The following is a 24694-nucleotide window of genomic DNA, read 5'->3' as shown; positions in this document are numbered from 1 at the left end:
CACAAACCAAAGAGGGCTCCAGAACAGTCGTTCTTTTACCTTGGTACACACCACACTCAACTGGGGACCTGTTAGACATGGAAATCTAGCAACCCCCAATCTTTTGCCAGGGCTTAAGGTAAAAACAGGACCCAGATCTACATTTTTAATAAGGCTCCTGGGAATTGCGGATGTAGAGGACCTCCAGACCCACTCTGAGGAACTTGCCATGGGGAGTTGGGTGGACGGAGCCAGGATCACCAGGGCAGGCCGGGGCGCTATGGAACCACTTCCTCTCTCCAGGCATATGGCAAGGCCCCTCCCTGGCCCCTCCTTGCCCCTTTCTGCAGCATGGCTGTCCAGGCAAGTAGGCATTTGGACCCAGGCCCTGGGCTGGGAAGTGTGGCATTGAGGAGTCATCCAGGCAGATGGAGAACATCAAACTAAGCTCTGTAATGTTCTGAGGCTCAGAAGCCCCTGAAAACCACCACGACTGTTCACATGTCCAGGGAGCATCCCAGAGCTTGCTGGTCCCTGCATGACGGGGCTAGGATGCAACGGGACTACTCCACGCTGCTTCATGTTCTGCCGGCAGCTTGCAGTAAACTGTGCTCTGTCCCCCCAACTTGACAACATCCAGAGAGATTCAATGGCTTCCCTGGACTCCGTAGGACTGAATGGAGCTATGGGAGGGGAGGGGGGAGTGAAGACAGCAAGGCGAAGGCCCCACACCCTTAGCAGGGCAGGTACCTCTTGGGCTCAGAGGTTGAGCTGAGGGATCCTCTGGTGCTACCAGCCCGGGAACAGATGTCTTCATGTCCTCAGTCTTCCAAATCTGTCCAGAAAAGAGAAAGGGCCAATGGCTGGGGAAATGATCCTGTCTGTGGCCTCGGGCCCATTCCATTCCCTCACATCCAACAGACCCTGAGGGAAGGGATGGGAACATGGTCCCCTTTCACTTCCAACACTAACGTATTCTCGGGGACAAAAAATTACTTAGGCTTCAGTAGAGCACTGTTGAAGCTTAGGTGGGTTTACTCTGCCCTCCTGTGACCATAGTGCCTCCGTCCTCAACCTCTCATCTTCAGGGATGAGACCCAGCAGCTAGTTTATTGTCATTTTACTTAGCTAATGCCCTCTCACCCCACTGCCGCCATCCCTGGAGGCCTCCCTCACCACTTAGCAGCTAGGCCTCCCCATTCTCTGTGTCTGGCTCTTGGTCCCAAGCCCTTCTATTAATGTCCTCATGCTGACTGCATATGGCTTCTCACTTGCTGAATCCAGATGTTATGTTGACAAAGGGCAAGGATCAGCCTCCTCTTAATGATTTTTTGAACTCCACACCAGGCCTAACCCAGCCCTGGGCCATTCCGGGAGCTCAATTGCCATGTTGGATGAATGAGTGCTGAGTGCATGAAAGTCTCTCACTCATGACTTGGGGGCCCACAAAAAAAAATGCACCTGCTGCTTGGCCAGCCTGGACTCCTCTGACTGACCCACAGTGTGAGTCACCCCACCAAGCCCAGGCCTCCCTGACCTACTCATGTTCTGGCTAGCCCAGGATGCCCTGCTCTCTGCAGAGATGAGGTACCCCTCCTAGCCCACAAATGGGGCTTCTCAAGGGACCCTCCTCAGCCTTGTCTCTCCCACCCACACACAGTGACCCCTCAGCCTGCTTGGCCTCTCCATATGCTGTAACTTTTCTTCATCCTTGGGACTCAGCTATACTGCCATCTCCTCTCATGTCTCTCTGTTAGAAATAAATCCATACTCCCTTTGGACCCTCTCCACATATTTATTCAGCAAGTATTATCTCCATGATTATTCTGAGCCTTGGGGCATGGACACCCATGCAAAGCAAGGCCAAGTTTTAGCCATGATGGCACTCAGCAAGCTTTCATAAACGTTTGAAGCATTCAATGGACATTTTCTTGAATACATTATGGCCTTCAGTCAACATTTCCTTTAAACTGTGGAATTCAGTTGACAGTTTCTTAAGTAAGCCTCTGAATTATTCCTTATCTTTACTCATTCCTTCATCCCTCCTGTCAGTCTCAGAAAGCTTACCTTGTTCTTCCCAGGCTAATCCTCACACTTCAATGTTTCTGTTTCGTTTTCTTCCTGGTTTATTGATGCTTTCCCTCTCCATGGCCTTCCTCAGAGGGTCCATGGCACTCTGATTATCATGGTCATAGCATGCATTGCATACATGTATTTTCTGTTTGTATTCTCTTCTAGGATATGATCAGCTGGAGGATAATGGCCTATTATTAATTTCTGTGTTCCCTGTGGCTTGTATGATGAGTTTGGTACAGAGCCAGAGTTAGGGTGATGGACAGATAAAAAATATTTGGATGTATAGATGGATTCATGGGTAAATTGATAGGTATATGGAAGGACAGATCATTGTATAGGAGGAAAGGAATGGAGGAAGGAAGGAAAGGAGGAAGGAAGGGATGGAGAGAGGGAGGGAGGAGGGAGGGAAGGAAGGAAGGAATGGTAGAGAGATAAATAGTTGGGTAGGTAGGTAGATGTATTATTGGAAGGATGGATGAAAGGATGGATGAATGGATGAATAGGTATAGAGATAAATAGTTGGATGGATTAGTGGGTGAACAGATGGGTGGATGATGGATGGGCAAGTGTGTGAATGGATCGCCCAAATATTTCTTTTCAGCACTGGGCTATGTTCTTACACATTTGACCATTCAGCTTTCACACCTCGTGCTGATAAATGTTTATTTCATTTCATGAGTATATGTGTGTATACAATTATATATATAATTCTATCTATCTTCTATCTATCTATCTATCTATCTATCTATCTATCTATCTATCTACGTTTTGCCTGGAGAGAGCCTTGCCTTTGCCCTCACTTGCCATGAAGACCTAGTCTGGCATACCATTTGGTCTCAAATGCAGCCTATAGATTTGGGCTTTTGGAGGAAGTGAGAACAAAGACCACTTTCTTGTACTCATTCTGCCTTCATTCTGCCTTCCTTCTGCCCAAGACACACCTACCCGAACCATGCCTTCTTGACTCCCAGTGATGATGACATGGTTTGTGTCCCATGCTGGCCCTTCCATCATGTAGCAGCAGGTTATGACTCCTTCAGGGCCCCAGGCCGTGGTGATGCTGGCCAGTGGCTGTCCGTTGACATTCCACAGAGACAAGTGGGCTCCCGCACAGGAGACAATGGTGCCCTGCAGCAATAAAAACTGATTTCACTCCACGCTGAGGTCACTGCCTGCCCATCCGCATTTGCTCAGCCAGAGTTTGCACACCCAAGCACCCTTAACCTGCTATCTTCTGAAGACTAATGAAGGTACTCCAAGACCTAAGATACCCACTTCTTATTAGATGGCTCATAGGTCTCTTGTGTTTTCACACAACTACAAATTCCTGGCTATTTGCATACTGCAGTCATGTGTTTGGATACTGCTTTCTCTGACACAAACTGGCTGACTTACCCTTTGGACTCCTTCCACAGCCTGGAGACTGCCTCTGGCTCCAGACATGGGGCCTGGACATGGCAGGCAGGCCAGCCCTGTCCCCATGAAGAAGATTTGGATATCACTTGGTAGAGGGCAGAGTACAGAGGTTTGAATGATTGTATATGGCTCAAAGAATTGGCGGTGTCTCTCTGAAGGGAATTTCTGAGGAGAAATGTCCCCATCGAACCTCCTGAAATGTTTATGTCTAGAGTTTTCTTCTCAAGTCCTTGTCAATATTATGGCCAATGGTATAGTGGTCACTGTCACTGAGGACTCATAAAACCAGCTGGAGCCATGCCTTTGAGCCTTGCCCTAACCACAGAAAGGACGTAGGGAACTCAGTGCCCTTCCATAGCCCTCTGGGCTCCATCATATCCCTTTCTGAATTGTCTGACTCTGTTAGAGTCTGCTTGAGGCTGAGGACCATGTCTGATACATCTCTGCCAAGCACCCAACCCTGAGCCCAGTAGGCACTTAGTGAATTCAGTTGGCTCCAGGACAAGTTGAATTCAACAAGTTGTTGGTCATGCTATGTCTCCTCTGAGATCTGAGGACATTATTCTTTATAATGCTCTCTCAGTTCAGGGCTTGGTGCCTTTCCCAATACATCCACCAATTTGTCCATTCACTCACCATCCTCCCATCCATCCATCCATCCACCTCCATCTGCCCACTTACCTATCTGCCCATTAATTCACCCAAATATCCATCCAGCCACATACCTATTCATCCATCCATCCATCCATCCATCCATCCATCCTCTGTTCTGCCCATGTAAGATTCATCTTAGATTCAAGTCTACCTGGAACACCATGTTTGGCTAAAGTTGGGACGAGGAGCCTTCTTCATTATCTCCCCCTCTTTCTATTATCCCCTTGCCACTCTATCCATGCCCTGGACTCCTAGGGTTTTCTGTGAGAAGATGCAGAGCCTTTGAATCCTCATGGAACCCCATGCCCTATGATGAGGACTCCAGCCTGGGAGAAATTCCACACTGAGATTTAGATATATAGTTCTCTAACTCTTTCTGTTCTCTCTGTCTCGGTCTCTGTCTATCTGTCTGTCTCTCTCTGTTTCACTCAGACATAACACACACACACACACACACACACACACACACGTTCCTGACAGGCTTATCTTTGGTAGCAGCTTGGAGGGACAAACAGAAGCACTTCCTGCCATGGAGACCAGAAGCACCTGATGAGTTAGCACTGACTTAACATCAGCGAACTGAATTAGTCCGCCAAGCCCAGAAGATCTCTTACCAAAGCCAACTTCCTGCCCCAATTCCCTCATGCCTGTGCCAGAACAGACACCTCCCACCACTCTCACCACCCTGAGGGAGAAAAATAAAAAAGGAAAAAATAAAATCTAGAACCAGATGCTGCACATGTTGATGGCTCCACTCTGCCTGGGCAAAGAATACTCCACACATTTGGGACATTTCTCAACATTCTTGGGAGATCAGCCTCTCTTTGTTCCTGGGTTTTTTCTTGGGACACTGCACCATGCTTCCAGGCAGGCTCATAGACATGGAGAAAGTGAGGACTCACCGAGACGTCACTGATGGCAAGAGCAGAGATACCCTCCCGGTGGGCAGGCAGGCGGGCCACGTGGGTGAGATGGTCTAGGTCCCACAGGATGCAAGTACAGTCTTGGGAGCCACTCACCAGGAGGCTGAAGGTGACTGATGCTGCCAGGCATGTGACAGCCTGTGTGTGTCCATATAAGGCCTGGGGACAAGAAGCAGATCCACAGATTATGGGAGGGACCCTCAATCTAGGTACCTGGGGAGATTTCCTGCCTTCCCACTTACTGTTGGGCTCCAGATGAGGAAACAGAGATTCAGGGTGATTCCATGATTCCAAAGTCTGTGGTATGTGTGTGCATGTGTTTCCATGTGTGTGTTTGTACATGAGTCTATGCTGGCCTCTCAGTTCCATCCATTTCTGGGAGTTGAGGCTCAGCCAGTGTGGATCTGCAGCCCTTTTATCATAACTGAAACAGGCCAGTAGCACCCTCACACGCTGTGAGCTCACCTACACTTGGCCTTGCGTGTTGAAGATGCACGTACCACTAGTCACATGCAAGGACACTGATTTACCAAGTGTAGTGTCCCAACCAGGTGCATAAACATCAGCTAGAAATTCAAATGCAAATTCTTGGGCCCTATCCAAGACCGACTGAGTCAGAAACTCTGGGGGCGGGGCTATGATGAAAACCATGGGTTTTCACAAGCTCTCCAGGAAATTTTCATGCACGCTCCAGTTTGAGCATTACCCCAGGAGAACCTCAGAAACAAACATGCCTCTGCCAACTAAAATGGAAGGGAGGCGGTGGGGGGGCTGTCAGGTCATTATGAAAAAAGATGTGACTTTTCAAGTCTGATGGATCTGGGTTCATAGCCTGTCTGGCCACGTGGCAGCAGGTGACTCAGGGCCTTGGTCTTGGCCCTCAGGTTGGCCTGTGCTGGGTCTCGCCTGGTTCACAGATGGTTATGTATCCAGATATGGCCAGAGGCCTTGCTCCCCAGGGACACGTGCCGGAGGGGCTGGGGTGGCCTGGTGTTCCCAGGTCCACGGCCGCTGGCCACAGTGTGGTTTCCATCACAATGGTCCCAGAAGCTGCCAGGTAAGCCTGATCTGAGAGCTGCTGCATCCACACGGGCAGCTGTCTTCTGGAATGAGCCAGAGAAGTGCAGAGATGGCGTTCTGAAATGTGATTACCCTGGCTTACCTAGTGGTAAACCTCCACCCTCAGGACGGATGACTGCTCGCTCATTTGGGTCAATGAGTCTGAGCATCATTTTTCAAAGCTGTCACTTTGCCTGGTCACAGCCAGGAAGAGTTCTGCCAGGGATTCCTGTTTGTTTTCGGTAGATCTTAATGTGGCACCAAGCAGATGGGGCTGGCAAGGTTCCGGACGTGACCCACAGAAGATGACTGGGGTCATCTCAGGAAACTGGAAGCTGTCCACATGAAGAGAAAAGCAGAGGATCCGACAGGAGCTCTGATGACTGAGTTCTGACCATAGAGGGACATGGTGACTCCAAAGAGTGCAAGCCAGGGGATGCTGGACTAAAGGCTGGGGATTCAGAGAGAGAAGCTCTGAGCCCAAGTGTCCCCATGTGCTGTCCATGAATGGAGCCAAATCTACTGCTTTGCAAAGGGAGGCACTGGAGAGTGAGGGGGGCCAGTCTGCGTGCAGGCACTGACCACCCGTGTAAGGCTCACTGCCTCTCATCACGAGGCACGTAGCCACCCCCATCTGGAAAGGCTGAGGACATCAGTGAAGGAGGACAGCAGATGTCAATGTGCTGTCTACTGGCTCTTTGTTGGGATGAGCACTGGGTGTTGTATGGAAACCAACTTGACAATAAATTATATTTTAAAATAAATAAATAAATAAATAAATAAATAAATAAATAAATAAAATAAGAATACAGTAGTCCCCCTTATCCATGGAGGACATGTTCCAAAACCCTCAGTAGATGCTTGAAACCGTGGGTGGTACCAAACCCTGTGTGTACTGTTTTTTTCCTGTACATACATAGCTATGAAAAAATTTAATTTATAAATTAGACACAGTAACAGGTTAAAAGCAATAACTAGTAATAAACTAGAACTGTTATAACAACGTACTGCAATGAAAGTTATGTGAGTGTGGCCTCTCTCTCTCAGAATGTGTTATTGGACGCTACTCGTCCTTCCTGTGATGACATGAGGTGAATGTCATAGGCACTGTGACATGCCCCGAGGCTACTACTGACCTTCTGATGATGAGTCAGAAGGAGGATTATCTGGTTTCGGGCCATGGCTGACCACAGGTGACTGAAACCATGGCACGTGAAACCATGAATCAGGGGGTACTGTCACAGTACCTCTCTACGTGGCCAATTAAAATGACTTCACTGTCATCATGCCTAAATAAAGCAGCAAAAAATAAAGAAAATAAAATAATAAAATAAAATAAAGTAAAATAAAATAAAACAAAACAAAAGCCTGTGGAAATAACTGCTCATGCTGGACACTTGTGGTGAGATGGGCACTCTTAATTAATCGCGGTGGCAATGTAACGTTACAGAACCACTATCGAAAGCATGATGTCCCTGCTTGGTAGTTCTACTTCTTGAAATTTATTTTAAGGCAACAATTAATCAGAAGCAAACAGCAATCTAGATAAGCTGTTGTCTGCAACATTATTTAAAATAGTTAAAATTTGGAAGTAATGTAATTGTCTAGTTTGAGGAGAAACGGTTTATTAAACCGCATCGCACTGACATAACAAAACAATTGAAATGTAATTTTATGGAAATGGAATAATACAGAACAATTGAAATGTAAATTACAGACTGTGGAGAAGCAGAAACAATTTGATAGGCTGGGTGGAAACAGAATAAACATATCTACACAATGATCAGAATGGTATAAATATGTATATCTGGGGATGGCAGTATGTGACAATGGAAACTTTTATAGAGATTATAGAGAATTATTCAACTTTGAAGTGAATTTGAAATTTGTCTTTAATGTTGTAATATCTTTAAAAAATGAAACACTTAAAAAAAACTGTGTATAAAACTATTTAATGATGTCTTTGCCGGCAAGTCAGGGACAGACCCCCTCGCTGAGAAGCTGGTGGTCTGGGGGATCCCCAAGGCCATGTCAGCCACTACGGGTAAATGATAAAGGATTTTATTCTGCGTAGGAAATAAGAGCGTGTGGGATTCCCCTTACCTTTTCCTCTTGATTTATAACTAGGAGAGGATGATGAATTACATTTTTATGCTGTCAATACAGGGCTTTTATATAGCACATCTTCATTTCGAAAAGGGACCTGGGAGCGGTAGCGGGAGGCCGCTTCCCCGACTCCCCAAGGCCGGCTCTGTAGTCAGGCTGGATCTAGGGTGTCCCTAAAGTGGGGTCTGGGATAAGGGAGCACTCCATAGAGTAATAATAATGTGCGGTCTCTTCACACAGGTCAGGAGTAAGAACGTAGCCCCCTGCCCGCAGTCCATGGAAGGAGAAGGAAACCTAGAACAGGGTGAAAAGGTGAAAAGGCAGGGCACTCCGAGGCTGGCTTTGAGAGTCTGGGGAAGGCAGCCTGCACTTGGCCTGCACAGCTCCCTCAGCAGGTGCCACTGCTCCACAGGAGTAATCGGCCCCCTCAGCACTGACCCAGTCGTTCTTTACCTCACGTCTACTGAGTGCCTACCTTGCACCACACGTGTGCTACAGGGGGTGGTAGGGTGGTCAGGGGAGGGCTTGAAAAGCATCCAGAGAAACCGCGGAGCAGTTTCAGTGAAACATGTGCGGTTTAGGAAATCTGATCCGTGGTGAGTTTTGTATGATTAATTTTGGTGGTTGTCATCTTGGGTCTATATGGCTAACTACGAATGCAGATGTAAAAATGAGCTGCATTTTAGAGTTGGAAGCGTACCCTAGTGGTATTCTGGGCAGGTTCAAGGATGCACAGGCAGGAAGCGTGGGTTTAGAGTTAGATCGACCCAGATTAAAACGCAAACTCGCTCTCTCTGAGCTTCAGTTTCCTTGTGTGGAAGTGGGAATAACAGTGCCGGATTCGCCAGACTGAAACGAATGTACAGAGTCTCAAGCAAACAGTGAGTACACTCTGCTTGTTACGAGAGCGGCGGTGATTCCTGAGGCGGGACTGGAAGGAGCCCACTGCCCCCGCCTGCTTTTGCTCTACTCCACTGCTGTTCTGAAATAGCCTTTCAATTTCCGGCTCCACGACGAGTCACTTAACTTCTTCGCACCTGTTTTTTCCACCGGTAAAGTAAGGATAAGAATAGCACCTAGTGTACAGTGTTGTTGAGAAGGTAAAAGGAGGCTATCCGCACAAGTGCCCACGGCACATGATCAAAAATGTTCTCAAGTGCAAGGAAATTGCTTTCACTGGCTCTGACGCGTAAGCGGCATCTCTCATTGAGGGATGGGTCCCATGGGGCCACCTGCCCTGTGGGCTTGTCAAAACCCCCGTGGGCATGAAACCGTGGCCTTCTAACAGCAAACAGCCATGTGCCGTCACCAGTGCCTCTCTGTGTTCTCGGCTCCTGAGGGAGGCAGGGCTTTTGGTGCGCAGGGAATTAGATGGCGCTAGGGCACTATACCTGCCTGAGGCACCACACATGCCCCAGTCACGAACTCCACCTTAGGCACCATCCCGGCCTGAGGTAAAATCCCCACCTGAGGTATGGTACCTGCTTGAGGTGCAGGCCTTTCGGGCGGCCTCTGGCTATGCTGAGCTCCCATACACAGACCACTGCACTGGCCCCAGAGGTGATGATCGTTGTGGGGGCTGGGCACACGGTACACAGGCAGCGGCCCCAGGCAGCCAGGTTCTCGAATGTCGTCAGGATCTATGGGAGACAAGTGGGGTGAGCACTGGCGCCCCAGCCAGCACAGGGCCGAGAGCCCGGACGGGGTGACAGAGGGACAAGGGCAGGTCTGGATGCTGCTGGCTTGCTTGTGTGCCATGGGAACTGCAGGACATGTCATGTGTTCCGGAGGCTGGCACTGGTGACCCAATGCAGGCAATCCAAGCCTGTCCCCAAGGAGCTCATACTCTAGTGAGTGGGGAGACACAAGCGAGCAGGGAGTTAGGGAGACGTTGTAAACACCTGGCTGCCTCATGAAGTGGTAGGGAAGGCTGGGGGTGGCAAGGGAGAGCTCGGTGGGCAGGGAGTTCATGTCATGTGATCGGTGCATGGGATGTAGGGTAGGAGGGAAGTTGGGCTAGGAAAGGAGGCTGGAGGTGGCCAGGGCCACAGCAAGATGTGAAGTAACTTTGTGGCCTGAGTCAAGGGTGGATGAAGGGCAACCAGACGGCTCGCTTCTGGCGCTGGCTCAATGCTCAGTGAGTGTCCTCAGAGTCTGAGCCGTGAGCAAATGCCAGGGGAACCCCAAGACTCCACACCTAGACTGAGAGTCTGAGTGGCCTCCACGCAGCCAAGTGACCGGCTGGTGGCAGAGACTGCTGTGAAGTGACAGCGTGCACTGTGAACTTGTAAGCTCCGCTCCTTAGAATATGGGTTGGAGGCTTGGCCCACAAGGGCCCTCAGCCGGGCCGCACAAGCCGTCTCCCTCTCAGGCAGGGGGCACAGGCACAAGGAGGAAGTGGGGCAGCTGTGCCTGCTTTGGACTCGCCCTCTGACTGCTTCTGCCTCAACGGTGACCACCCTGCGCCCCGCCTGCCCGCGTGCCCCATGCCTGCACCCCACACCCGCCCACCTTGTCAGAGCCATAGTTCCCCAGGCAGCAGCTGAAGTCATCAAAGCCCCAGCTGAAGGTCCTGTTCCAGAGCGGAGGCAGCAGCATCTTGTTCTTTTCCACAGCCAGGATGGTCTTCTCGGTAGGGACGATGTGGCCAATGGCTCCTTTGGGGGATTCTGAGCCTAGAGAGAAAAGGTACATATCTACCCCCCAGTTAGTATGGTGGAGCTTACCCGCCAAGAGGCAACACCCCCTTTCTCTGTGCCCAGGGAGGAGCCATGGGCAGGTGACCTGGACTTGGCAAAGCACAAGCCTGGGCAGTAGCCACTTGCTCGTCAAGTCACCTCACTCCAGGGCCTCACTCCAGGGGCTGTGTTAGACCCTGGCCCCGAGCTGGGTCCCCTGGCCCTGGGTTCCTCCCCTGTTTTAGCACATACGTTAAGCTTGCACGTGGCCACAGGTTTTCAGTGTCTCTAAAGGGCTGATATCAGGGGAGGAGTGGCTGAGGCTGTCGGTGCAGGTGGCACAAAGCCACAGGAGCCTTGGGGGGCTCTGCCCTTCCTGTCCCTCCCAGACACCTTATCTGGTAGGGATGGGTGTGCCACAGGCACTGTTCTTGGAGTTGAAGGAAAAAAAGGACACACCAAAAACCCCCAACAAACCTGGCCTTGTACTCCTTATAGAACTCCAGAATGTTGCCCTTTGTCTTGGGATTTCCCAAAAGCAGTGCATGCCCCAGATGGCCCAGACATCAGACTTCACCCACAGTTTCCCTAAGAAGCAGCAGGGCTGGAACTCACACTGGGCTGTGTGCCCCAGGTCAGCTGCTCCTGGCTAGTGGCTGCAGGCCCGCGTGGGTGCTTAGGAGCAACGGTGACTGTGGGTACTAAGGAACAGAGGCTGCAACCCTCTCTCCCCTCGGGAAATCTGGCTTTGGAGGTGAGGAGGGGTGTATGTGTGTGTGTGTGCAGGAAAGAGAGAGAAAGAGAAAGAAAGAGAAAGGGGTGTGTGTGTATGTGCGCACACACATATATGAAAGAAGGAGGGGAATGTGTGTCTTAGATAGACAGGCAGACAGGTGAGTCTGTCAGGATCTAACAGAGGTGGTTCCGGACACTTCCAGGGCACAGGCCTCCCCAGATTCCTGCTGTGACTAGAGACACAGCCATCCAAAGTCAGACCCCAAGACCCTGAAGGGTCTGTGCCCCTGAGTCTCCAAAGGAACACCAGTCACTAAAGGGACATCTGTGGGACAGGGCGCCAAACAGAGCTGACCAGGTGGTTACCTTTGACTGTGACCTGGGAGGGCCGCAGTGACTGCAGATTGTAGAAAAAGGGCTGTGGGTGGCTGGGGAGGCTCGCAGGTATGATGGCATCCTTTCCTGGTGAAGCCTTCCCTGCAGTGGTCCTGGCTGGGTGGGGTTTCGTAAAGAGCTGGAGAGGCAAGGGGACAGACGTATACCGCACAAGTCATTAGGGACAGATGGCCGGAGGAGGAGTCCTCCCCAGTCAAGCCACAGCGGTACCTCCGCTCTGAGTGCTGCCTGAGCTGGGCTCGCTTCTGACTGAGATAAACAAAAACAGAACTATCTGGTTCAGCCCTCGGATGTTGTCGATGAGGGGCTTGGGCTCAGAGAGGGCCCACTGCTTTCTCCAGGTCATGGTGCGTGACTAGCAGAAATAGCCTTCCTGGCTGTCCAACTGTCATCTTCTCCATGCTGCTTGGGAAAAGGATGACCTCATTGAGGAGCCTTTGGTCCCTGGCAGAGCTGCCTCCCAAATCATGGGTCAGAATGACCCTCTTCTCTCTCTAGATCACATGTCTCTCTTCATTTGCTTGGGCTATTTCTCACATTTTTCTCCCCCCTTCCTTTACAAACTCTGCAGGCACGTCCATCTGGGCATCAAGACAGAATTCTTTAATAGCATCCATTCAAACGTTCCAAAGAGCACAGGCAAACCCCATTAGTGGCCTTTCTTATTTTCACTTTTCTTAGATCTCTGCTGTCAAAGTGTCCCCAATGCCAAACTTTTTGCATAACCAGGCAAAATATGAAGCCCAAGGCCGTGCTGCTTGGCAGAATCTTGCTGCTGCCACAGAGGGCAGCTGAGGCCAGCTCCGGCTCTCCACCCTCCCCCCTTCCCAACTAGGCTGTTTTTTCCAGCCATCAGGCCCATTCTTCTGCTCCCTGATGGAAACATCCGCTGGGTACCATGATGGAGGTGTGACGGTGGGCCGCAGGTGGGCACACGGGTAGAAGTGAGGTCAGCAGGCAGCTGGGAGGGGTCTCACAGCAGCCTAGGCTCAGTTACAGCCTTTAATCAAATACTGGACTACCTAGTAAAGCTGGGTGGGTGATCAATACAAACGGAGATCAGAATGATGATTTCTAAAGGAGCATTAATAAAGAACATCCTTTCTTTCCCGACAGAATGACTAAAGCATCGCAGGCCCGGTGCCTGTAATAACTTCAGCAGGCACAGCGCCTTGATGGCACAGTGCGTGGTCCTGAAGTCTTTTAATCTTGTCTCTAGGTTGGGACCACTGGAAGAATTCTAATTCTGACGATTACTTAGAAATACCTTTTTTTAAAGCTCATCCAATACCTCACTAAGTAAAATCAGAATCTAAAATCGTGTGCACTCCGTGATCACACTGATGTGAAAATATTTTTGCGTGGGGACAAGAGCTGTGAGAATGTAACCCAGGACACAACTGGATGGTGGTGGCTACTACTTTGAATTATTTAATTGCTTTATCTGTATTATTAGGCTACCCAAGCTTCTTTCCTGAAATTCTCTCCTTCCTACAAAGCCTTCCCTGGCCGAACCCACATTTGGATGTGCTGTTCATTCTCCAAGTCACCCTTAGGCACTTCTCACGCTCCCCTCACCTGGGAGCTGAGCAAACTTGGAGCATGTCACATAAGACCAGGTAGAAAAGATGTTACTTGTTTTGTACTGTTGAGATGAGCCCGTCCAAGCCTCATGGTTACATATGGAGAAGGCTGTTGCCCAAGATGGCCCTGGAATTGGCTGGGCTTAGGCACTCACTTCCCAGCATGGCTCCTGAATGTCCATCCAGGCTGAGAGCCCAGCCCATGGGGCCATGATAATAGCCCAGATGGCTGTACTTAGGAATAAAAGTTCTCCACATTGCACTGAGGCTTGAGGATCAATGGGGCCGGGATCAGTTAAATAAGTGTTTCTCTTGCACACCATTCACCAGGATGTCACCATGAGCCCATAGCCTCACGTTGCTACATGACTATCCTGATGGGGGGTGGGGCCAGTGGAGCGAAAGGCCCACATGAGACCCCTGCAATTTCACCAGAGGCCCCGAGGGCAGAACTTAGATACTGTCGCACTGTTGGCAATATGGCTTTGGGGCCAACCAGACGGGGCTAGAACTCTACCTCTGTCATCTGCTAATGTGCAATCGTAGGCCAGTTGTCTATTTAGACTCTCTGAGCCTCAGCTTCCTGATCTGTAAAAGAATAATTTCTATACCCAGAGCTTATGAGGGGATTCAATGAGGGAATCACACTAATGTCTACCATTTGTTGAGTGCCCATTATATTTCAGGTGTTTCACGCACTTGAGGTCTTAATTCATTGGCTCTCCACAACAGCTCTGTAGCTAGACACACATATAGAAAATTAAATCCTGTGGATTTATTGTAGTGTCTGTTACATATATCACAGGTGAATGGAGTGTTCACTGTATCGTTAATGATGTCATCACCTTCATCAACACCAGATGGTAACAGAGGGCTAAGCCCCAATACTGAGGAGTGTAGGAAGACCATTTCCCATCCCCAGCCCTCTCTCTTGTTCCTATCCAGGAGAAAATGTCCTCACTATCACTTCAAAGCTTACAGTGCATACACTCTTCTGAGAAAGCAAGACTAACAACACGGATACTGTACCTGTTTGGGTACCTGTCCAAAGTTGCTGACAAACCCCAGGATGGTGCTCCTGATCAAAGGGTCACTGATGCTGCTGAGGTCCATTCTGTCACCATAGAAGTAGGGGTGGAAGGTATTAACAGCTTCTACTGCGGCTGACCCCTGCTGCTTGTACCCAAAAATGAGGTCTATCCAGTGGTGGAGGTTGGCACTGACAAAGTCACTTTCCAGAGCCTGGAACCAAAACCCAAAGAGCATGAAAAATGCAGGTCTCCCTTGGACTTGTGAGCCCTCTGCACAGATCAGGAGGGCACAGATGCATCAGGATGCTGGCTCTGCACAGGAAAGATGTGACATCTCCCAGAGTTTGAGGAGCACTAAGTGGGCAGACATACAGGCCACCCAAGGACCACCCAATTCCGGCCTCCAGCTAGTGGGAAAACAGATCTAACTGTTCCCAATCACCTACTGCATTCACTCTATGATATAACCAGGAGGCGCAGAATACCTGTCTTGCATTGATATCTAAATGGAAGAGACCAGACTGAAAATAAGTCTTGGGGTCCTGTTGATCTCGATATAAGAAAAAGGGAGAGCTGATTCTGACCAGAGACGTCAGGAGTTTGAAACTAAGTATAGCAGGTAGGCGAACATGCTCTGGAGCACATTGGACCCCAGCACTGCCATAGATATTCCTTCACGTCTATGTCCTCAGTTTCTTCATCTTCTTCTTCTTCTTCTAAAAAATGGGGACAAGAACTGTACTTTCTCTGTGGAATTATGTGAGGTTTGGTTTGTGTCCACGGCTGGTGCACAGCGAGCTCCACGTAATAATGTTGACTACAGTGATGGCACTGAGCACCTACAAGGTGCCAGGCACTGGCTTGGGGTTTGACGTGTATTGTCTCTTCCCGTTAACACCACCTTTCATTGGTAGATATCATTACCCCACTTCTGGGAAAGGTTCAGGTGTGGTTTTTGAACCTACTGTCTCAGTCCCCGACTCCCAGGCCTCAGAACCCCACAGGGGATATCCAACCTCACTGAGCACATCTCACTGCACCCAAGTACCTAGAAATTATTAACATATTGGGTATGAAGCTCTTTCTCAATCATATCTGGAAAGAAAAGGATAGAATCTACCTCTGAGAGACAGCTCAGTCCCCAGGAATGTGAGCTTCCCTGACTGGGGCACTTCTGTCCAGTCCAAAGCATGCAATGGGCAAGAGCATTTCATCCACACACCTAAAGGGTAAGTCTATGATGACCTTGAGGAACATCTGCCCATGTGCAGCCTTCCCATCTCCAAGGAAGGTAGACAGAAGAGTTTCCAGACTCAGCCATGAAGAATTACTCTGAGCTTACATCCTCTGAATGGGACCTAAACCTCAGCCCACTCAGGAACACGGCTCCTGTTGAAAGTCAGCAATATCTCTCTTCAACTAAAGGTGCCATCTGACAGGAAGCACAAAGAAGTTTAGCGGGGGAGCCCAAGCATGCTCCATCCTGCACGGGTACAGCCCAGATGAATGATGCCAGCTCAGATTAGGGCACCCAGGTTGGCAATATTCCTCAACAGTTGCCACACATGAGCAAGAGGAAATGTGGGCCAGTATGTAGATTTCCCAGTTCACCTGAAAGATGGCACTTTTATCTGCTAAGCAGAGCCCAACTTCAGGGCTGGGTCCCCAGACCCAAAGCCATTCGTTTGGGATTGTCTAAGCACCCCTTCATTGATCCTCTGGGTGGACATGCCACATTAGTTTTCTGAGGTATATGGCCAAAGTGGCTTCAAGAAGGCCACAGGCCAGGACATCTGACCTTTCCTCTGGACATTTTTTCCTATCACTATAACCAACACATAGCCCATATCTTTAAGCTCTTCTAGAGCATCTTTTCCACTTCCTTTCTTTAGATGAAGCCTGGCTCTCCCCAAGATTCCAGTGGTAGCTGCTTGCTGAGTTACATGCCATGTGTCTTGGGGCCTGGAGGTGGTGTTGGTGTCCTCCCTGATCCACATCGCCACCTGCGGACCATTGTTCCTCTACCTTCTTGCTAAAAGAACAGTCTGCTCCTCTGTGGTTTACGAAATTGAACTCTGCCCCCCTCCTCATCATCACTGCTGCCATCTGCCAACTCTTTGTCTCACTCATCAAACATGGTGACTCCTGGTCATGCCCTCCCTTCTTCTCCCTCACTGATTTCAACATTTCACATCTCAGTTCCTTAAGTGATACTTCTCCAATGACTTTGCCTCCACTCCTAAAGCTACTTACTCCTACAGACACATCTTAACTCATGTCAGTATCCATAAGTGCTCTCTCTTCAGAATCTCTCATTCAAACATTCCTGTTGGTGAAAGCCACCTCTTCGCCTTGCTGATCATTTAACTACTCCCTAAGACTATTCTTCTGCTTTGTCAAAACTTCTAGTCTCCTCACTCTTTTACTTCTTTGCAATCTATCAACACTCCCTTATCTTCAGCAACACCCTGATGCAGCTTAGATTTAGCAGTTTATCATTTCAATAACATTCTGTTCAATGCATCTTGTTATGCTATTGAATTGTGTGTACTGTCTTTTCGCAGCACTCTGAACCAACTCAAATATTTTCTGTCTTCGTGCTTACACCAGAGTATCATCACACAAGAGGGCACACTGATTATCCCATAATCTTTGGTCACCAATTTCAAATGCACACTGAACATTGCCAGAAAACCTAGGAATGTTTCTCTAGTCAACTCATGCTTAATCACTTAAGATGACTAGTTCATATTTCCTACTCTCTCCTTACCTGTGACCCTCTTCCACTGTCTATTTTCAGCCACCGGCCATACCTCCTACTTTCCAGAGAAAAGCACAGACACCAGTTGGAAATTCCCACATCTTTGTGACAATACATATAAACTAACTTTCATCTGCAACCCCTGACCGCTTTCCCTCCTACTTAACTCAGGAATCTGACCCACCTTTTATCTAAAGCTAACCCTCTACCTGTGGTTTGGATTCCAAATACTCCTGCTTTCTCAAGAATGTATTATTCCTTTCCTTGTACACCCAACCTCTCTTTCCCACTACCTCTTAAACTTCCTTCTTAAAATAAAAAAAAAGAACACCGTAATATTTCCTCAACTTTCCATCTCCTCCAGGTACTATTCTCTGTCTTTATTCTCTCCTTCACAACAAGGGTTTTCATTACCCAACCTTATCATTTGTTTCCTTATTATCATTCATTTCCTCTATTTCTTCACATGGACTTGAGTTACTGTCTTTTATTTTAGGATAAAGAACTCCTTTTAGTATTTCTTGTAGGGCAGATCTGCTAGTGATAAATTCTTTTAGTTTTATTTATCTGTGAATGTCTTAATTTCTTCATTTGTTAAGAATAGTTTTGCTGGCTATAAAATTCTTGGCTGATAGTCTTTGAGCACTTTGAATATTTCATACCACTGCCTTCTTGCCTCTATGATTTCTGATGAAATATTAACTGTTAATCTTATCAAAGATATCTTGTAAGTCATGAATGCTTTGTTGCTTTCAAGACTCTTCCTTTGACTTTCCTTTTCAAAAGTTTGATTATGATGTATTTAAGTGCAGATCTCTTTGAGTTTATCCTACTTGGAATTTATTGGGTGTCTTGGATGTATAAATTAATACTTTGCATCAAAACTGGGATGTTTGTGAACATTATTTCTTCAAATATTCTTTGTACCCCTTTGTCTCCTCTCTTTCTGGTACTTCCATTTTGGGTAGGTTGGTGTTCTACAGGTGCCTAGGCTCTGTTCATTTTTCTTCATAATCTCCTCCTGTTCCCCATACTGGATAGTCCCAATTGATCTATCTTCCAAGTTTGTTGATTCTTTCTTCTACCTGCTATTGATCCCTTCTAGTGAATTTGTCATCTCAGTTACTGTGCTTTTCATCTCCACAATTTCTATTTGGTTCCTCTGCACAATTTCTATGTCTTTATTTATATTTTCATCACAGTCATACTTTCCTTTAGGTCTTTAAATGTGGTTTTAATTATTTGAACATATTTACAATAGCTGATTGAAAATCTTTGTCTAAGAAGTCCAAAGTTTAGGCTTCCTCAGGGACAGTTTCTGTTGACTGCTTTTTTTCCCCTCTGTATGGGTCACACTTTCTTTTTCTTTGTATGTCTCATAATTTTTATGGAAAACTGGATATTTTAGATAATATGATGTGTCAACTCTGGAAATCAGATGTTCCTCTTTCCCCAGGGTTTGTTGCTATTGTTACTGTTTGTTGTTGTTTGTTTAGTGACTTTACTGAACTAGTTCTATAAAGTCTGTTTTTTGTTGTTGGTGGTGGTGGTGGTGTAGATGGCCACTAACATCTCTCCTCTGTTAGTTTAATGGTCATCTTCTGACTGGATAAAGATTTCTTTAAATGCCTAGAACCAGTAAGTCTTACAGTCTTTGTCCAGGGAGGGGCTCTGTGTGCATGCTAGGGCATGGCTTCAGAGCCAGCAGCTGCCTGGTAAACACTGCCTTTATCTCTCATATCCTGCTTGCACAGAGCCTCACTGTTGGCCAGAAGTGAAGGCTAGGCCCTTCGAAGCATGAACACAGCGTTATGCATGAAAACGTCCCTACGGATGTGTGTGTTCTTCTAGGTTCCAGGAATATTTTGAAGTTTTTTCAAGGCCTCCTATAAAGACCTCGTTCCCTAGTTTTTCCACTTAGGCTTTTTGGTTAGCTTATTGTTTTCCCAATTATATCCACTGCCTCTGGAAGCAAGAGTGTTAAACAATTGTCTCTGGTTTCTTTTTTCACAAACGCCACTAAAGTAAAGGCTTTTGCATTATGCAGGCTCTGAGGTCAAATAAAGACAGCCTTGCTGGTGGGGTCTTTCAGGGAACCATTGACAGGTCAAATAATGACAGTTCTCTGGGTATGGGGTTTTGAAGGAGCGCCAACTCCATTCTTCCCCTTCCAATGGACTCCTAGGCTGTTGGCTTCCACTGTTATTGTGGGCTATTGGTTTTCAAGGCTACTATGGAGCTGAAGAGGAGAAATGAGAATAGTGTTAAGTTAAAACATCCAAAGCTTGCTATTCTTACAAAGATGCAGTCATTTTTTTCCTCAAAGGAATACTCTCCTGATCTTTCCAAGCTTCTGGTTAATTTCAAGGGTTCTGAAAAGTTTGTTGTGACAATCTTTGCCATGATTCTTATTGCTTTTATGGAGTAAAAGATTTTCAGAGATTCCTACTCTGATGTTTTCAATGACATTGATCGTTAACATCCTAACCCACTCTAATTTAATCTTTACTCCACCAAAAGAGGTCTCCCCCTTGTTGTTACCACCCAGTTCCCCTGGGTCACACCTCTAATCTACATCTGATGGCACTTAATGTCTATCCTGTGTAGCACTTTGTGAAGTTATAATTTCCCTCTTATTCGTGTGGTTATTTAATCAAGCTGTCTCCCCACTAGACTATTAGCATCTGCAGTCGGGCCTGTAGAGTGAACCTGCTCACTCACTCCAAGCCAGTAACTTTTCTGAGAACATCTTAGCAGAGGGCTGCTGCCACCTAAAGGTCAAGTTCATTTCTGGTCCAACTACGCAAGACCAGTGACTTGTGGGATAGATGACTACCATTACTACATTTCCGGAGGCAAGGATAAACCTGGGAAGAACTTTTTCCTCGCCAAGGGAGAAGGAGAGAGGAAAAGGTATGGCTTTGTTGTTACCAGTCAGGCCCACCACAGATTCTTTTTTTCTTTTCAGGTACAATTTACACACAATAAATTTCACCCATTTTAAACAGACCGCTCAATGTGTTCTGACAAATGCATTCAATCATGTAACCACCACCATAACCAAGATACAGGACCTTTACATCAATTTGAAATGTTCTCTTGTACTCCTTTTCCATCATTCCCTGCTCCAGAGCCCAGAACACAAGCTTTTTCCTGTTAACCTGGAGCATGGAGCCTAGCACATTCTTTGAGCTCTCTGGACCTAAGAGCCCCAGAAGTGCTTGTCATTAGCCCTCTGCTTGCAAAGAAAGCCTTCGTGGAGATTGAGAGGATACTGCGGTCTTTATTCAGGATTCCAGGGGTTCTGGTGTGACCCTGGTCAACTCACCTGTCTGTGCAGGCTGATGAATTTCCGAGGGTCCCCATCAGCCCAGGGAGGGAGTTGCACGTCCCCCAGGGCTGTCCCATCCTGCATGCAGCCTGAGTGGGGTGAGAAACAACAGGACTTTGGGTAAATGGGAGCCCGAACTGGGCTAACAACCAGGGGATACACACACTGTGCTGTCCAGGGCTGCTGATTCCACGTAGATCAGTCCTGCACAGGCCTTACTGCTTCCCGCTTCTTCTATCTGTGTGTCCCCACCCTTATCTGCTTGGAATATTCCTTCTTGGTCTCCAAGACCTCAGCCATCCATAAGACCCTCCTTGCTTCCCAGACAGGTTTGTGCGTGATTCACAAGTCCTATAAAATGACAGTAGTGTCGTCATTGTTTGTATGTCTTCCTTCCTGCTACTCTCTACCTTTTCATTTGGGCGCTTTTTATCCATTGCTAAAACAGTAAGGAGATCATAACAATAACAGTAAAAGCTATCGTATTTTGAGCACCTAACTATTCCAGGGCACTATGCTAGGTGCTTGGCACACATCATCTTATTGAATCTTCATTTAACGTTATAATTTATGCATTTTCTCTCCATTTTTAAAGTGAGGACAGCAAGGTTTTTTAGAGGCAGCTTCCCCAGACATTAGAAAGAGGAGTCTGGATCCAAGCCCAAGTCTCTCTCCTACCCATTAGCTGCACAACCTTGAGCATGTTGCTTAACCTCTTTGGGATTCACTTTTCCTACCTGTTACCAAACCTCCCCCACCTCCACCCAAGGCTGGTAGAGAAATGCTCACAATGTGCTCAGAAAAACTCCAGGCAGACGATGGTCGCCCAGTAAATACTAGTTATGGTCTTGCTTAAACCCTGCAGGGCCTTCACGGTGCAACAAGAATAAAACCTTCTCCTCCTCTCTCTAGCCTACAGATTTGTGCCTGACGTGGCTTTTCTTACCATCCAGTCTCAGCTCACCTGTCACCAACTCAGGCGGTCCTTCCTGGGGCCCAGCATAACACGGGGCCCTCTGAGTCACTCTTGAACCATTTTCCTACCTCGTTTCCTCGTAAAAATTCTCAGCATCAGACAGTATTTCGCTTCCTTATTTGTCTATATTTTCTATCCCTTCCTTCATCCCCGTACAGAATGTAAACACCTTCGGGACAATCTGTCCCAGGAGGCCCAACTAAATCCCCAATGCCTGAAAAAGTTTCTGCATACAGTAGGTGCTCAATAGCCCCTTGTTCCTGACTTCCCTGAGGACACCTGGTCATTGGCACGTGTGTCATTTCGGCAGCTGAGCTCCTGTCCGTCTCTGCAGAGAGCCTCATCTTCCTTTCCAGGGCAGGAGTGGTGCTGTCCCTCGAGCACCGTCCTCACCCCAGGCTGGCTTCCGTCCCTGACTGACTCCTTTCGTGGGGCTTCCCACATCCTGTGGGAAACGCCCTTCATGTCTGTCAGGGTCTCATCCCAGATGCAGGTGAGACATCTGAGACTCTGAACACTGCTCAGGCCACCGAGTCCCACGGGGTCCAACTTGCTGAGCGTGGGCTTGGGCTGGGCACGTTTTCAATGCCCCACAGGTATTCTGGCCCCAAAACACAGCAGAAGAGGTGAGTACCCAGGGCAGTGGCCGCATCTCGCCCTCGCCCGCCCCCCACCCCCCGCCCCCCGGCATCCGCCCCTGCCCTGGCTCGAGGTGCATGCCCCTGTGTGCTGTTTGGAGGAAGGAGGGTCCGAGGAAGGGGACCTCCGGAGCACAGGTGTGTGCTCGTGACAGTTCACGAGTGCCCTCCACAGGGGGAGTGACCCCATCATTTTTCCTCTGTGGGGAGAGTCGCCCACCCCCTGCCCCGGGCTCTGACCACACGTCCCCTTCCACAAGTCACCCTTATATCTGCAGCGGAGCTCTCCCAAGGTACACACACAGTCACCGGGGGCCTGCTGGCTGGGGCTTCCTGAAATTTTTGTTGCTCTTCTGAACCAGTAAGTCAGAAGGCATAGTTCATCCTGGGGTGAGGCCCAAAGCACAGGAAAGAGGAGAAGCCACCAGCGTCCCCACACAACCACGCTTACATGCCATCTAGCAAGAAATCTGTCCCAGGAGGCCCAGCTTCTCTGGGTCCAACTCACGGAGTCCAGGGTAACCCATTTGTGGGCCATGGAGGAAAACAGGGCCACAGAGGGGTGGAGGCTTGCCCAAGGTCACGTAGTAGGGCAGTGCTAGAACTGGCTGTTAGCAGGGCATCTCACTGTAGCCTGAGGCCTGGGGACAGCCCACAGGAAGGATCGTGAGTGGGGCTGGGGCTCAGAGCAGCCTGGGGCCCAGAGTCCTTCCTTGGTTCCCACCTCGCCTCTGAGTGCTGCCATGGAGGGGAGACCTCACAACAACCACGCTGGTCTGGTGCAGGACCTGTTCGTCTAGTTGCTCAGCAAAGATATTGATGAAATTAGTCATTACTGATGAGCTTCAGGGGAGCGATCCCTGCACTGCCCAGCCCACCCTGGCCACACCCCAGCCTCCACTCACCGAACTCCACAGCATTGCAGTTGACTAGGAACTCGGGGAGGTAGAAGAACTCTGGAGTCAGCTCCCTGACGTCACTCATGTTCTCTCTGGAGGCCGACTCCCACGCGTTCTGTACGCTGTGGAACATTCTGTCTGCCACATCAAAGCTTCCACCCTGCGAGGAAAAGGGGCCAACGTGATCGCTGGTGTGCAATGAGAACTCAGACTGTGTGGGCACCGCCTGTGTGTGCCTCACTCGTCTGCTCTGCCACTGAGGCACAGGTTCCGCCATGGGAGCTTTCTTTCCTTTCACGTTCATACATGTTTGTTCAACCATCCTTGCATGCGTGCCATGGGTTCGTCGTGCATCTATTCACTCAGCCATTCTCCGGACCCTTGCACAACGGGCTTCCCCAGAGCTGGGCTCAGATCAGAGACAGGAAAACCGGGGTCTTACCTCTGCCCATTCCCCACATTTGCAAAGGGCCCATTCTGAATCAGGCACAGACAGGATACAAAGACCCCACTACACCCCAGAGAGGGGGCCAGCCATACCACGTGGGGATTCCAAGGTTCCTGGAGGAGCCGGCCCCTGGTGAGTTTGCAAGCCTGGTGAGAGAGAAGACGGCAGAGTGTTCCGAGCAGAGAGGCAAGGCCAAGGCCAGGAGCAGAAGCAGAAGAAAGCAGGCTAGGTCAGGGCCCGGCTGACATCTAACAGAGCAGCCCAACAAGAGACAACAGGTCTGAGGATGAAGAGCTGGAAGCACACCACTAGCCTCCCAGAGACAGGAAGCCAGTCCGTGAAGTCAAGATGTCTGTATGCTCTCCACGGCCAGCCCTGGTTCCAAGGCCCATTTCCACAGGTGGCCTGAAGCATCCGGTCTCGGAAACTAGCATTGGACCAGGAAGACTTAAAGCAAATTCTTTCCTTGGATTCCCTGCTCTTCTCACCTGAATCATTAAATCTCTTTAGTTGATGTTACCCTTATTTACCAGGTGGCCTTGGGGCTGGGAAGAGGAAGAACGTCCAGGCTTTATGTCTCCTGAAGTTTAGGGTCACCCCAAAAACACCTACCTGGGACTGAATAGTTCACTTGTCCCCGTCAAGCTGGGCCTTTGTTCAACCAGAACTCCTCCTCCTTCTGCCAACTTCTACAGAGTTCTTGTGGCCCAAGAACAAACGGGTAGAACCCAGAAGGACGGTGCCCTCCTGTGCCCCCATCAGGTCCCTTCACTTTTCAGAGGCTGAGGTTTCTTGTCAGCATTTACCTAGGGAAGCTTTTGGGTAAGCAGCTACAGCAGTGGATGAAGGGTAAAGACGGGCCAAAGCTTTCTCTTGGCAAGTCTACTCTATGTTAGGTCCTTTATACAAACAGAGAGGATGGTTCTTAATCTTCATAGCAGGTGTATGAGGAAGGAATTGTACTTCCATTTTGCAGACCAGAAAACTGAGACTCCTGAAAGTTTA

General features: G+C 48.7%; 1 protein-coding gene across 7 annotated transcripts in view; it reads right to left on the bottom strand.

The window, feature by feature from the left end:
• WDFY4 (WDFY family member 4) overlaps window positions 1-24694 on the bottom strand; it is a 309530-nt gene that overhangs the window by 6162 nt on the left and 278674 nt on the right. For 6 of the 7 annotated variants that reach the window (XM_042907733.1, XM_042907735.1, XM_042907731.1 and 3 more), the window contains 9 exons: window positions 23248-23401; window positions 20726-20817; window positions 14635-14847; window positions 11993-12140; window positions 10725-10909; window positions 9695-9853; window positions 5028-5207; window positions 3001-3183; window positions 730-814 (listed from right to left, as the gene is read on the bottom strand). In XM_042907733.1, coding sequence (XP_042763667.1) covers window positions 730-814; window positions 3001-3183; window positions 5028-5207; window positions 9695-9853; window positions 10725-10909; window positions 11993-12140; window positions 14635-14847; window positions 20726-20817; window positions 23248-23401 — 1399 coding nt within the window. The remainder of the gene's footprint in view (window positions 1-729; window positions 815-3000; window positions 3184-5027; window positions 5208-9694; window positions 9854-10724; window positions 10910-11992; window positions 12141-14634; window positions 14848-20725; window positions 20818-23247; window positions 23402-24694) is intronic. The other variant, XM_042907734.1, reaches the window with a different exon arrangement.

The sequence above is a fragment of the Panthera leo genome, chromosome D2 (assembly GCF_018350215.1).
Source record: "Panthera leo isolate Ple1 chromosome D2, P.leo_Ple1_pat1.1, whole genome shotgun sequence".
NCBI lineage: Eukaryota > Metazoa > Chordata > Mammalia > Carnivora > Felidae > Panthera > Panthera leo.
Note: the sequence above shows the minus strand (reverse complement) of the source record. Positions and strands in the feature narration are given on the sequence as shown.